General features: G+C 41.2%; 1 protein-coding gene across 4 annotated transcripts in view; it reads right to left on the bottom strand.

The window, feature by feature from the left end:
• The window catches only part of ADIPOR2 (adiponectin receptor 2), a 46,319-nt gene that overhangs the window by 22,707 nt on the left and 8,381 nt on the right, over window positions 1–15,231 (bottom strand). For 3 of the 4 annotated variants that reach the window (XM_066634207.1, XM_066634206.1, XM_066634209.1), the window contains one exon: window positions 2,188–2,420. In XM_066634207.1, the coding sequence (XP_066490304.1) occupies window positions 2,188–2,352 (165 nt within the window). In that variant the 5' untranslated portion in view covers window positions 2,353–2,420. Of the gene's footprint in view, window positions 1–2,187; window positions 2,421–12,558; window positions 12,614–15,231 lie in introns of those variants that run through there. The other variant, XM_066634208.1, reaches the window with a different exon arrangement.

Here is a 15,231-nt window from a genome sequence, read left to right on the forward strand (position 1 = left end):
TGTATTACACTGCCCTAACCGACTAAAATAGAGCAGAGAATATGACCAAGTTTTCATACTTCATCAATGTGCATATGAGCAGGGGACTTCCTATAACACACAGAAGTATTTGCATTTAATAAGCTTCTTGCAGTCACCACCACATGTCAGTCCAGCAGAGAATTTAAATTACATTCCTAAATCCTTCTGCCTCAAGATAAACAGATCTTTGACCAGTGATTCCCAAACTTTTTAAGCATTGGGAACCTCCTAAAAAAAGTTTCACTTTACCAGCTGCTCAAGCCTCTGTGGCTATAATGGTGACTGGACAGCAGTGCTCCCTGCAAGTAGCAGGTTGTTTAATGCTTGATGTGCATAGCCTAATCTGCCCTGTCTTTCACAAATCATCAAAAATTGGGTTGTGATCCACTAGTGGGCCACAGACCAACAGTTTGGAAAATGCTACTCTAGATCACTTGAATAAGAGTTGATGTATGAAGAAACTTGTAGCAGTCCAATGTTCCTATCCTCCTTCTTCCAACATCAACACCAAATTCATTAATAAAACTAAGTTGAACAGGTCACCAATTCCCTAACACACAACCATTAAAATACAAGAGGAAATGTTGCCCTATTTCTGCCCTGTATGCACACTTGGAGACAAACCCAAATGCTCTTGGATTCTCAGGTAGCAGACGGTAGCCAGAGTGCTTACTACTAACCGTGGCAGGTACATGAGCTGAAGTATACCTTTCTGGAAACCCAAGGACTTTACCAAGGACCTTGTATTAGATAGTATTGGATAGTATTGGATTTGCTGGAATACTAAGATAAAAGGATAGAGAAACAATTAGCATTGATTTTTTTAGACTTTGAGAAGGTGTTTGACAATTTGAGTTGGACTTTCTTGATTGCTGTCTTAGAGAAGATGAATTTTGGAGGGAATTTTATTCAATGGATAAAGTCAATTTATACATCACAAACTGTGCAGGTAGTAGTAAATGGAGAACTATCAACAGTGTTTGAGATTCAAAAGGGAACACGACAAGGATGTCGATTGTCGCCACTTTTATTTATACTTGCCCTAGAAGTGTTGTGTAGAGATATTAGACAAGATGAAAGACTACGGGGTGCAAAGATTAAAAATGAATGCTTTAAATTAAGAGCATTTGCAGATGATATGGTTTTGATCTTAGAAAAAACCTTTAAAAGACATAGAGTTGTTGATGGTTAAGTTGAAGAAGTTTGACTTTACCATTAACACTGTATGCCTTGACAATTTCAATTCTGGTTAACTTGCTTTATTGAGGGCTGTTTTACAAGACAGTCAGGAAGTTCCAGCTGCTCTACAATGCACAGAATGGAATTGCATAGGTACTATTATTCCACCGATACAGAGAAGTTGGTTGGTTGAGAACTGCAGCCCAAACCTATGCTCCCCCACCACACCAATGCAGCTGCACCAAAAAGGCTTGAGCTACATCCTGAAATGGGATGGGGGGGGAGTTCCAGAGGTCTCCTCTGGTTAAGGGACTATATATATGTTCCCTTACCAGGGGTTAAGCCTCCTAGGTGCAGAAAATGGTCTATATACTCATTGGTTCAGGTTTGCATGGATCAGGGCTGCAGAACTAGGTCCAGGAAGGGGGTCTGGATGTGGTGACCTCTGCTGCTTCTGGAACCTGCTCCTTCCTGTATCTAATCCGCCCTCCCCATCCCCATTATTGCTGTTTCACTGCAGCCTCCCTGCTGGAACTCCAGCAGCAGGTGGCTTTTCACATGCTGGAGATTCTACAACTTCCATAAGGCAGTCTCTGCTGGTGGAATGCTCGTTCTATCAGCTGATTGGCCCTAAGAAGTGTGACTTTTTTTGGCAATAACAAAATAAAAACCACAAAACCACTTTTGGCACTTTTCATTTTTGGAAAAAAACAAAAAACCCAAATCTGGGAAAAAAAAAATTTTCTAATGCCTAACTGACTTTGTATTGACTGTGGCTGCATCTGCTCACACTACACCACCTACCTAGCACACTTTTAAAGCTATTATAATTGATAAAATGTGCCCCTTTGCAACCTTCATATTATACAGCAAAATCCAGATGTAAAAAAATTATGTAACTTTTGCTAGTACAAAAGCTTGTAAGCATCAGTTGCTTCATGCAAATCACTGGCAAACATTGAATAATAATAATACAGGGTTATTTACCTTTTCCTGTTCAGAAGTAGACTGCTCCACTAAGAAGGGCTGCTGCACATTGCATTGGTCAGTGTCATGGTGCTCCTCCTCAGCAATACTGGGCACATGCCCTGTCCTGAGCCGCAGGACTGGCTCCAGAATGCTGGCATTCCCGAGATCTGTTGATTCATTCATGAGACCAAGGGGCTTCCCCAGAAAGGTTTTATTTCCTCTGGTGAGAGGTGGTGACAAATAGGCTGATTCTGAAAGAAAAAAACAAATATAGTTGACAGTGATGCACAGAAAAACACAGCATTGTGTGCATATCCAAATGGTATTTACTTTGACCGATTCTGAAAGCCACAACTATAGTGAATGTAAATTATAGCAGAGTTTTACGGAAAACACTTGCAGAGTTCTCAAAGTACAGGTTGAGATTAATTGCAATGGGTTCCATTCCAACCACTCACTTGGATTAAAAAAAAAACGCACTATAGCAAAGCAATTTAAAAACCAAAGTTTCTTTGCTCCAGTGATTGAAAAACAGCCTTGCTGGCCTTTTGACTCTAAGATAAGAGTAATTAAGAAGACAATCCATCAGCACCACTCAGCCCCTCCCTTCACCAATGCAAAATGATCAGGTGCTGGGGGAAGGGAGGGGTCTGAAGAAGAGAGAAGGATTTGGATTGTTAGCCTGCTGCCCTGCCTCTCTCTCATTAAGGAGGCTGTTAAAGGACTGCTCAGTTTTTTAAACTGATTTTAAAAGGGATGCATTTTTCCCCTTCTCCAGGGATCAGCACATTCTCTCTCATTTGCAGGGGCCATTCGTGTTGAGTCAAATCCGTGTATAAAAAATCAGTGTATAAATAGGCTGGGCCTGTAAAAAGAAAATGACAGAATATTCCTTGGCAATTCAATTTAGGTAGCTTTGAAATGTGTAGCACCCAACTGCACACTTCTCTATTCACTGCAGACATTATCTTGCCTCAGTCAAACAAGAACATTCTGTCACAAGATCAGCACAAGGCATAACCCAGGGGCTTTATCATCAAGAGATGCAGAGTTGTTCTAGCACAAGTAGATTAAAAAACTGCACAGCGATTAGCATCCAGAAACCAGGATTAAAGTTTTTAAAAACAGCACATTCCTACACATGTTTACTCAGAAGCAGGGCCCATGAGAGGGGGGGTAAAGGGAGGAATTTGTACCCAGGCCCAGGGTCGAAAAGCAGGCCCAGAAGCCAAAGGAGGAGGACCAGAAATTTCCTGGGATCTTATATTTTCCTGTCTCACCTGGACTCACTGCCCATGTGGGAGGCTCAGTGTATGGCTGCTGCTGCTGCTACCAAAAATCATATGTGCTGGGCCAAGGAATGCATACATGACACTCCTTAACACAGTGTCAGATCTGGGAGGAAAGTGGTATGCTACAGTAACTCTTTGGTGTGTAGATCCACTTGCCGTGAAGGAGAGTCTAGACCTCAGGGACACAGCAGGGGACTACAGCTGCTGCAGAAATATGCTTTGGTGCAAACAGGACACTTTCCATTTTAGTGTGAACCCAAATACGATGATATTAATTATTATTATTAACAGTATTTATAAACCGCTTTTCAACTAAAAGTTCACAAAGCTGTTTACAGAGAAAAATCAAATAACTAATGGCTCCCTGTCCCAAAAGGGCTCACAATCTAAAAGATGCAAAAGACAGCAGACAGCCACTAGAACAGACACTGCTGGGGTGAGGTGGGCCAGTTACTCTCCCCCTGCTAAAAAAAGGAACACCCACTTGAAAAAGTGCCTCTTAGCTATACACGGGGGCTACATGATACATACATGATACTAATTTTCTGTGATTTTATATATTTAAAAGATTTTAGAGAGACTTAGGAGTGTGTTTGGTTTTCAATATTACTGTATCTAACTGCTGATGCTACATGGGCAGGACTCTGCATGGGGAAGCCCAGCAGACCTGGGCTCCAAAGACTTCCAGCTGTCACCATCTTCCCCTGCCCTGTTTTGCCAACTCTCCACCCATTCTGCTCACCCTTGTCACCACCCTCCCCCACTCTGCTCCATCCCCTCCCCTTTGGGATGGGGCCCAAAAGAAACTTTGTACTCCTTGATAAAATTCTTCTGAGACCCTGGTCAGAAGTAAGTCCTATTGTGTTCAGTGAGACTTACTCCCAGGGAAGTTTGTATAGGATTGCAGGGTAAGAAACTTTAATTGATTAATCAGGCAGGGTGCAATTTGAAAGGACCCAATCATTTTTTGCAGCTATTCTGGAACAAACCAAGAAAATACTGAAGATCACCTTTTCCAGCAATGGGTAACCTTTGACTATTTTTTACAAATACTCCTGTGCTTTCCTTAAGAAGGTACCAATACAGAAAGTATCCCCTGGGGGCTGGGGATAAGAATAGGCCCTCAGTTTGGCTGTACTTGTCGTAAGAGGCAACTAAAAAGCCACCGGGTAGATGGGGCTCGTCAGCCTGGGAAGGCAGCTCATCTGAGAGAAGGAAAACTCTGATCCCAAACCTCCACTGCCTTGTGGCTACATCCAGTTATGGAAAAGGCTTCAGGAGTCAACCTCGAGGCAAAATCCGGAGCTGGAGTCCCTGAGGCAGTTCATGGCTGAACACAGTCACGTTCTGGCAACTCCTGCAACGCCGCTGGAACCAACCGCATTGGCCTCTGCCTTTCCATTGGACCATTTCAGCGACGTGGAGAGGGGGGATTTGCTGCATGGGTAACAGCCTATCCTCCATACCTACTTTACCCAGGCTTCGCGCACTGGAGAGGACACTCTGTTCCAGAACCACCATTCAGAGCGTGACACCACAGTCTTCCGAGACTGAAGGATGCCAACTCAATACAGAAAGTGTACATTTCACCATCATCCTCTTTAGCCAACTTTCATAATCGTCTCACAGTTCAACTTACAATTGAGAAAGAATGCAAAAATGAAGTTATATCATAGCAAATATTTTATGAGTTCATGGGGCAGGGTAGTGGGCAAGTTTTAAAAAACTTGTAGAGTAGTACAGTGTCTTTGTCATACATTTAAAAAGCACTGGGATGCCATTTAAAGTCTCTCTTACTTCTCAGATTTACTAGGTATTAGGAATGCACAACATCAGTGGTTCTCAAGCTGGGAGGTCTTTTCCCTGCCCTTTTCCCTTTACAGGGCAGGGGTAGGGGGAAAGCAGCAGTGCAATCCCCAAGATTGTGCGACTATAGTGGAAGGGAGGCAGTTTTCTTAACTTACTTGCTGCCGGGGTCCAGGGGGTGCAGGGAGCCTCGCTGAGCCCTCTGCAGGGCTCCCTGTGGCTTGCAGAATGTTAGAAAAACCATCATGACCACTTCCGGTTTAGTGATAGCAACCAAAAAGTGGGTTGTGATCATTTTTCTAACATTCTACAAGCCGCAGGGAGCCTTGCAGAGGGCTCCACTAGACCCCAGCAGCAACTAAGTTTAAAAAAGCCCCCCCTTCCCTCACAGCAGCACAATCCTAGGGATCACATTGCTGCTTTCCCCTGCCCCTTAAAGGGAAAAGGGCAGGGGTTCTCAGGCTGGTGCGTCACGTTGCTGCTCTGGGGATCATGTCACTGCTTTCCACCCTGCCGCTGCAAAGACTTACCCTCGTTTTCAAACTCCTGGTTTGAAAACCAGTGCACTACATTATCCTGCAAAAGTCAATTTAGTACCAAGTATGTTACCTTATCACAGAATCAAGACAGAACTAACAGACACAAGAAAATGAGCTTGGACAACCACAATTCCCATAAGTTCTTGCAATGCTTTAACTTGATTACAGCAGCTTATCCTCATGGGTTCATCATACTGGTCCTATTGCATCACTGGAAGATATTTATCTAGTCTTTTACTCTGTTATACTGCCATATGATACAAATGAGGAATTGAGCACGACATAAAGCTAAGTTAGAAGTTAGCCTCCTATGGAAAAAAAAAGTCCTGCATTAGTTTAAGCATCAGCAACCGGGCAACCCAGGACACCATAAGCTGCCCTCCCCCATCCCAGTGCCAACACAGGAGACAAAACATGAAGACTTGTGGCTGGAAAGACTACATATAATCAACTTTGAAAGTGATGAAGTAGGATCCTGACTCGACCCCTCTTAAAAAGGTACTCTCCCATGATGTTGACCAGGAGACTAGCTGCTTCACAGCTGTGGTTAGCAAATTTTGCAGACAGCCTGTTCCATCTCTGTGGACGAAGCCAGAAGTTACACTTCCATGTTTTATAAGCTCTGAATACTGTATTATTAATTTAAGAGCCTATGCAAAAGCTAGCAGAAATTCCGCTCTTATAGAATTGCCAAATATTTAATCCTTCTGAAGGAAGACACATTGGATTTTGTATCTCTCTGCTGAACTTCTGAGAAAAAGGCAAGTAACAGAGCAGGCTACCCACACACCTGCAAGAGCCTAAGCTACAATCCAAAAGTATTTTCATACACCCCAACAGCAGTAGGGATTTATGCAAAAATGCTGTACACCAGGACATGGTCATAGAAGAAATTTCATAAGAACTTTTTTCCTAAATGAAACAAAGTCTTTCAGCAGTAAGTTCTGAACCTTCCTATAGAAAACTCAAGGGAAACTACTTAAAGATTTTAACTGCTGACAAAATATAAACTGCTGACACAAATTTGAATGAGGTGGATGGTGTTCTGATCACATGACCAATCAAATATTCTATGAAGCTGTTGTACTTGTGAGTGGTGTTTTACTGCCACTGCTATCCAATAACCAAAGGGTAAACTCCAACACAGTGGTGCGAACTGAGGACAAAGGCTTTTTCCAAAGTATATCTTGGAGGGGCATGTCCAGAAATGATGCTTGAAGATTACTGTTCCACCTCATGGGCTTTGACTTTTGGAGTGCCAGAGCAATCCATCTTGAGCTCTGTACTTTTCCAATATTTACCTGAAATCGCTGGGTGGGGTTATCAAGGAGTTTGGACTGAAGTGTCACCAGTACACCGAACTGGGTCTTAGAGTAGATGAGTCTACCTTTTAAGTTCAACTACTCTAGCAGTAGGAAGCTATAACCAGAGTACTAAAAAAAAAAAAAGAAGTATTACATACACCACAAACACAGCTTAACTTTTAGAGAACCAGGTTCTTTATCAAGGTAGTGAGCTATCTCAGGCTGCAATTCTATCCATACTTACCTGGGAGTAAGCACCACTGACTACAGTGGGACTTCTGAGTAGACATATATAGGATTGGGCTCTAAGAAATCCCAACAACCCTGCTGCTTGTGTATCAGATATCACACACTTCTGGAAGTATTTACTACTTCCAGATGAGTACCTACTACTTCTAGCACACAAAAGCAACGCACTGCAATCTCAAGGCCTTTCTGCTTTTGGGAGAGGAGAATCCCATTCATTTAGCAGCCCCTCCAAAGTAGTTTAACAACCAGAACATGCATTTATTGCCTTTTTATCAGTGGAGAAACCAAAGATTAAACACTTTCCTAACAAAGCAACAATAAACCTCCAGCAGAAGAAATCAGATCCCCATCAGCTGCTTTGTTACCTGTAAAGCTGTTTGGTGCATTCAGTAACTGAGCTTTTCAACAGCAGGTTGCCTAGACAATGTGCATTTGGAAGCAATATAAATAAGCTCAGGGACAAAGTCAAATTTTTCAATTTTATCTAACACTGAGAGTCTGCCCACAGCGTGGTCCCTAAGCTATCTTTAAGAACTTTAGCACTATGGTTTAAAAAAACAAAAACTATCAGAACTTGAGGGCTTTTAAGTGCAACCAAAAGAAGGTATTAATGGAGGGGGGAGGAAGAAAGAAAGAAGAATCTGTTAAAATGCATGGGCTGCAAGGGAAACACATACACTCAACTTGCTTTCACCAAACTTTTCATGGATTTGTCACTACTTTTATCCATTTTGGGCAAGAAAATATCCTGATACCCAAGAAAGAATCTGAGGCTTCCGTTACCACCAGCTCTAAAAAAATAAAAGCAAGTGTTTGTGTTCCATTTTACAGCTTTGCATTTATGGCTGAAAGAATATGCATTAAAGAGTTCTATAAATGCATCTGTTACCTCTTTTCTATTGACATTCACTAGGTTACATTCAAACTGAAGCCTAACGGACCAGGTATCTCAACAGTACCGTCACAAGCAGAACAGTCTGTATAGCTAACACCACAAATACGCAGTGCAACAGCAACCTGGGAAAGCTATTGTTCAGCAGCATGGTCACTATAAACCAGATCCATTTCATATTGCATCTGAGATGGAAAAGTGTTCTTGGCCTGCCTATCTCCATATTATTTTTAGCTAACCTCAGATGCATCTGGGGTAAATCCACAGCTGTGCCTATTTGCTGAAGAAGCCCCTGAACAACATAACAAGAAATATAGATACAAAATTAAATAATCAGTTTCTCAGATGGTTAGAAGCGTGCGCAAGAGAAGACTGCATCACCAAGATAAACATATTGGTTCTAAGATTAATGCAGTCCAAAAGCCCAGGGTGAGTCATGCTACAACTATTCTGATACAATTCTACAGGTCAAAAAGCACATCCTTGAACAGCTCAGCAATAAAGCTATCTGAACACAAGTATGATCCGTGTTTTCCATATCAAGCCAAGCATTACTGGATAAAGTGCATTCCTTTGCTTGTAATCAGCATAAATATGACAGTAATGGCTGTGAGCAGAGTGACACTAAGGGAAGGTTCAGATGCATGTCTAACAATATCCCTTAAAAACCCAATATGACTTAGGTTTCTAGCTTTGTACAGAAAAAACAAACTAGCTTTTCCCATGTGAGCTTTCAACCACTGACTTACATTCAGGAAAGCAGAACTACAAACATATTATGGAAGTGGGGATTATATTTTTGGCAAGTTCTATAATACAGATCTTGTTTTATTCATTATTTAATACATTTATACCCTGCTTATCTATGACAGTAACAAACTTCTAGAAGTTTACCTAAACAATGCACATATGCAATCTCCCTTCTGCAGGCTGCCCCCTTCTTCACCTCACAGGGCAACCTTAAGTTATTTTGCACAGAGGAACACTTGGTCTGCAATCCTATACACCAGTGATTCTCAAATTTTTAGCATTGGGACCCACTTTTTAGAATAAGAATCTCTGTCAGGACCCACCTGAATTGATGTCATGACCCAAAGTGACAATCAAGGAGAAACATTTTCAACAATCCTAGGCTGCAATCTTACCTACACTTACCCAGGAGTAAGTCCCATTTACTGTCACTGTTAAAAGCATATACAGAGCAGCCTGTTAAAAGTACGGATGTGTAACATTTCCCCAAATGCAGTCACATACCATGGTAGTATCAAGTCTGATATATTAAAAATAAAATATTGAAATGAATGTGGACCCACCAGAAATTGGCTCAAGACCCACAGTTTGAGAAACACTACATACACACTTAGTATACACACTTACCTGGGAGTAAATCCTATTGAATTCAGTGGGGATTACTTCTAATCAGAAATGCCAAGAATTGCAGTATTAACTTTAAAAGTAAGGTTATTTCAACAATTATAGTTCTGTTGACATTTATTCATTGTGATAAGCCTTGCTGGAGCACCGACAGGGAGGCCGGAGCTTATCCCCACACTGCAGAGGATTTCTGGCCGCCTGCCAAGGCAGGGAGGATGGCAGGGAGGCAGGGCAGGCAGGACAGGGTGGGGGAAGGGCAGGCCAACGGGGACAGGTAGAATTGGGCAGCAATGAGGACTTGTTTGGCGACCACCAAAACCTAGCCCAACCTTGGACCCAATCCTGAGATGTGGCTCTACGTGGACGTGTAGCAGCGAATTTGCTAGTACAGGTCCTAGTAGGTTCATTCATGCTGAAGGTTTACCTTCAGGTAAGGGAATTAATGTTCCCTAACACAAAGGATCTCTCTGCAACTGCCCTTCCCCAACAAGATGCTGCGTAAAACATTTTGGCAATGCTGTGTTGGTGGGGGTGGGTGGGGAAATTTTATTCCTAACTATTAAGGAAATATGTGCTAAGAGGTAGAGAGGAAAGCAAAAGTAGGTTGAGGTGCTTAGAAAGGGAAACAGATTGTTTCTGCATGCAGAGCACCAATCAAAAGCAAATGGTGGGAGGACAGCAGGGTAATTCTAAACAGCTATACCTGCCTTTTAGCTGGAAAGGACCCATTTGGAAACATCTTCTGCTGCTTAGAACCTGCTTCAGGATTTCATATGAGGAGACAGACATCACTCACAGGCTTTGCTCTCACCTCATTTACCATCTCCCTTGGAAAAAGCAGGCTCTCTGGCTCTCTGGGCAATGTTCCAGTTTCCTTTATCAAACCAGACAGGCCAAGCCACTGAGGAATAGGTTTCACTTTCGTGCTCTTGCAAACAGATCAGTCTGCTTTTTAATCATGTCAGTGGTCTTCAAATATTAGGTATCATTCCAAATACAGTATCCCAAATTACTGAATTCAGAAACATTCTTAACTATTCTCAACATTATTATTCAGCTACTTCCAAATATTTCTGAACGCAAAACACATATATCCCCTACTATTTACAGAGACAGAAGCCTCTTTGGTCAGTAAGGCACTTTTGCTCTCTATTTAGCTACACACAACCTATTTCATTTAAGCACCAAGACAGAACAACATGTGCATGGCACAGAAGAATATTCAGAACCATCATCCCTCTTAGATCAAGAAGTGTGACATCACTGTTTCCCTAACACACACAGCAGCCTGTAATCAACATTGACTATTCATGTGAGCATTAAGCATGTTTCACAGTAGAATCAAAATGAAGGTATTGTTTTTAAACTGAATTGGGAGTTTCAACTCAAATCCTTTCTCAAGAGGCAAAGCAACCAGGAAGTGTTTTGCGATCGCTTTTTCTGAAGATTCCAACTCTCGAGGAGCCCTGCGGAGGACTGCATGGGGCTCCCTGCACCTCTTGGAGCCTCCAGCAGCCCAAAGTAAATCAAAGCACCCCCCTTCACCTCCCTTAGCGATGTGATCCTGGGGACTGCGTCACTGCCCTCATCCCTCCCCCATAAAGACTTACTTCAGGAGTAAAACTCCTGAAAAATTTGAGAACCACCGAGAAAGAATAAAGGTTAGCAATGGTCTTCTCTACTTTCAGAGTACCTGAGTGTTCTGTGGACAGTGAATCCAGAGCTCTCACTATGATTCCAAGGCAGCACAGAACTCTTTGACAAAAACCATCTCCTAATGTGTCAAAAGGACTCAAAGATGTTCAATGCCAGATATTTGTGCTTACAACTTTAGTAGATGACTGGTTGCAACCATTCACTTGTGGCAAGCAGAGTATCAGAATTTAAGGGCTTCAATTCTTGAGTCAATGGAAACAGATACAGTGGATCAGTTTACAAAGCAATACTTTTGGTGCTGCACGAGATGCAGTTCACATGAAAATCTGCACCCGGAAATCGGTCATACGCCTCACATTTACAGAGCTGCACCTTTGAATCCTATTCACAAATCCCATGTTACAATCCCTACATTAAACTTTGGAGGCACTCATGGGATTACTTTAAAGTTATCTGCAAGCATAGAATGTTGAATCAAAAGTGGCTTTGTCTAACCATGTCTCCACAGGGAACTTTCGTTAGCCACCTTGTGACTGTTTTCAACTGAGAAGGGCAGGATATAATTAATATTACACAACAAGAACTTATACAAGATAAGGAGTTTCAAACTGCTACACTATCAATGTAAAGAAAAATTCAAAAGGTATTTGTTACCTGCCACCAAATAATTCAGTGAGAAAATTGTGCAAAGTGAGATTGGGGCACCACAAACACCACTTTACTTCTCAGTAAATGTTTCAACTAGCTAGAGAATAAGATTATTTATATGCCACATAAGCATACTTTATACATAGTAGGAGCTGGATTTCAGGCAGTTCAAGGTGCAATGAATATGAATTTGGAGGGAAGAAGCTCCCAACACATGCTCATAACTCAAGAGGGCAAAGTAGCAAAATTCAAATTGACAATACAAAGCCTTCAAAGTAGATGAGGAGCCTTTAGAAAGTTCACAGATTTCACAGCTAACATCAACTCTATACCATGGTTTTTATTACTGCTTAGGTAAAATACTACTAACAGTTCAACCTATCAGGCTTACTGACATTTCAATGAAATTCACCCCATGGTAAAGATATTTAGGACTACAGACAAAAAAAATTAAGTAAATATAGAGGTGTTTGAAAACTGTATTTTTTACTCAGAAGTAAGACCACTGTATTCAGTATGTCTTTAGTCCTATCTTACTCACCAAAAACAAATACTTCTAAGTACAGTACTGTATACATAATTACACAGAAATTCATACCCTTGAATGAAGAATATATGAAGCTTCTTACCCCCAATATCTTGAAAGAACACAGGCAAGACTTCACACTTTAACCCAGCTGAGGCGAAACTGAGCTTGGCATTCACTGTGTGGGAGTTATCATCAACTTGGGATATTCAGCAGATACAAGCCAGAACTCCACCTACTTGCCCACAACAGGATTTGAATGGCTGCCAAGCTTCCTTTTTCCTGCAGTCTATTGAGCAAGATTCCTCTGATTCCCTATACTGACAATACCCACTAATGCCAACCTGTTCTAAAATAGGGCTACGCCTCAAATCTTCTTTAATTCACATACCCTATAATTTGTTGCTTTATAATACTTACTAGCTGCAAACACACTTCATGGTACTGTCATTAAAAGTTACACTGTCTACTGTACATAGACTTAGCCTTAGTTAGTCCAGAAGGTGCTACATACAGTATGACTCAACTCAACCTATTTCCAACAGTCATTTCCTGCAACCATAAACATGGCATCTGGTTTTTGTTCACTCTGCTTCAAGAATACAGGTGGAACCAGCCCAACAAGGCACTTTGAATAAAGACAACTTAAAGCCTAAATATTATTTTTGCTATATAACTCTGTCAGCTTCGTCAAGTGATACTCAGCTATGCTAGGGGACATTTTCTAAAGAGGTGACTGAAGTATATGTTTTTACCGAGAGCCTACATACTTGCCCTGCACTGAGTTTCTAGCCTTCTTTCAGGGCAGTATTTGTAACTGGAACTTAGCCCTAGAAAATACCATGGATGGTTTTACAGGAACATTGAACATACTGATCTTTAGAATTAGAAAGCCAGTAAGCAATGCTGTACCGTACAGACTACTTTTATCTAGGATATGAAAATCAGAACTGTATTTTGTTCCTTATTACTTTTTTTTTTCCTTTTTCAAATACCACCCATGGGTTTAGTTGAAGAAAGAGAAAAATCAAGAAATAATTTTTGAGGGCAGGCAGAGGCCTAACAATTCAATAACAAACTGACTTAGCAATCTCACTATAACTATTATTCTTGGGTGTGTCTCAGAAGAAAGGTACAATAATTGAACTGTGTTGTAGACAGTCAAAGTAGTATTTGAGAACTACTATGACACACAGCATGCCCTGCTCCACGAGCCTCTGCAAGATCAGTAGCTCAGGTCATCTTGCCACTATTAGTGTGTTGCCCCTTGGATTAAGTTATGTCTCATTCTGGATGAACAGCTGAGAGTCTGTATCCAGAAACAAGGGCCCACTGCAATTAACAAGGCACATTAAAAGTGCTCGAAAACAATACATTTGCCTGCCATTAGATAACAGAATACAGTCCCTGCTTTGAAAGAAATGCATCTCTTATTTTAGAAGATTCATACCCCATCTTTCTTTTGCAATTAAAGGGCCCCCCACACACACACCTTATGTGTATAATTTATGCTGTTTTAAAAAACCACACAGGACAAACAATGGGCCCCAGAAAGGGACAGAACCTACATTATATAAATACACTTATTTTGAACATAGTTGTGATCTGGGACCATGGAGTCAAGCAAATCAGAACAGAAAAACCAGGTGAGTGATTTTCAGTAACTCAACCCAAGTATAAACTCTTGATTGCCTTGAACCTGATTTGGAACTGAACCCCTAACAGAAGGAGTTAATACAAATAAAAGAGTCAACAAAAATAATCAGGCACTCGAAGTTTCTTCTGATGAGGCTCCTCTCCGCTCCAGCTATATTTTATTTATTCAATTTAATCTTCTCCCCAAAGCACACCTAAGGTGGCTTATAACATTAAAACACATATATAAATTATAAACCAAATAAAAAATACATAGAACACAATATTTAAAAAAGACCAGCAGCAAGCAGCAACTATGAAAACCATCCATCTCAAAATATTAAATAATAAAACCACCAAACAACATTCTGCAACTAGCAGGTGTACCCCTAAACAGAGAAACTTCTATTTCTATATTTCCCAGAGAGTAATCTGGAACAAGGGAAGAACTGGTAGGCAGGGTCTAAGGTTGGTAGTCCTCCTCTTGCTCAAGGAGAGGTTTGCCCTCCCACAGGCTGTTGTTCAGGAAAAGGCCTCAGTGAGGAAGTTCTGATACCGTAATTCCTCTTTATCTCCTTGCTTACATTTGCCCTAAACAGATTAGTTCTTTTTGGGTTTGCTTAGTAGAGCTTTTTGAAAAGAATAGAATCTAGAAGAATATAGGTAGTGGAAATTATATTTAAAAGAAAGCAAGCCTGTAAGATTGAGTAGGAGAGGAAAGGAAGATCAATGTGAAAATGACCTTGGGAGGGGAAGGAGAGGTTGCAGTTTTACTCCTATTAATAAAGTAATCACTGTTACTTTGCCTGAAACCACTATCAATTGCATTCCAGTGGATGGTCTCTTTCAGGCCTCTGAAACATCATGCTGGGTGATGGGACTTGGGGAAGGATTACAGTTAGTGCTGTAACTCACTATACACTACAACTTAGTGCTAGTAGGTGGTATTAGGTCATAGGAAGTTCCAACAGGAATAAGATTCTGTTTCTTCTGCACACATGTTTAAAGCCAAGATGTCTTTTTTTTTTTTAATGCACTAATGGATCCTGGCATTAATTCTTCACACAAATTCCTGTTAAGCAATGCTGGAAAAGCTTGTCAAAGATGATCAACTAGCAACCCAGATCTGGTTTCTGATTAG

Source organism: Tiliqua scincoides, chromosome 7 (assembly GCF_035046505.1).
Source record: "Tiliqua scincoides isolate rTilSci1 chromosome 7, rTilSci1.hap2, whole genome shotgun sequence".
In the NCBI taxonomy this organism is placed as follows: domain Eukaryota; kingdom Metazoa; phylum Chordata; class Lepidosauria; order Squamata; family Scincidae; genus Tiliqua; species Tiliqua scincoides.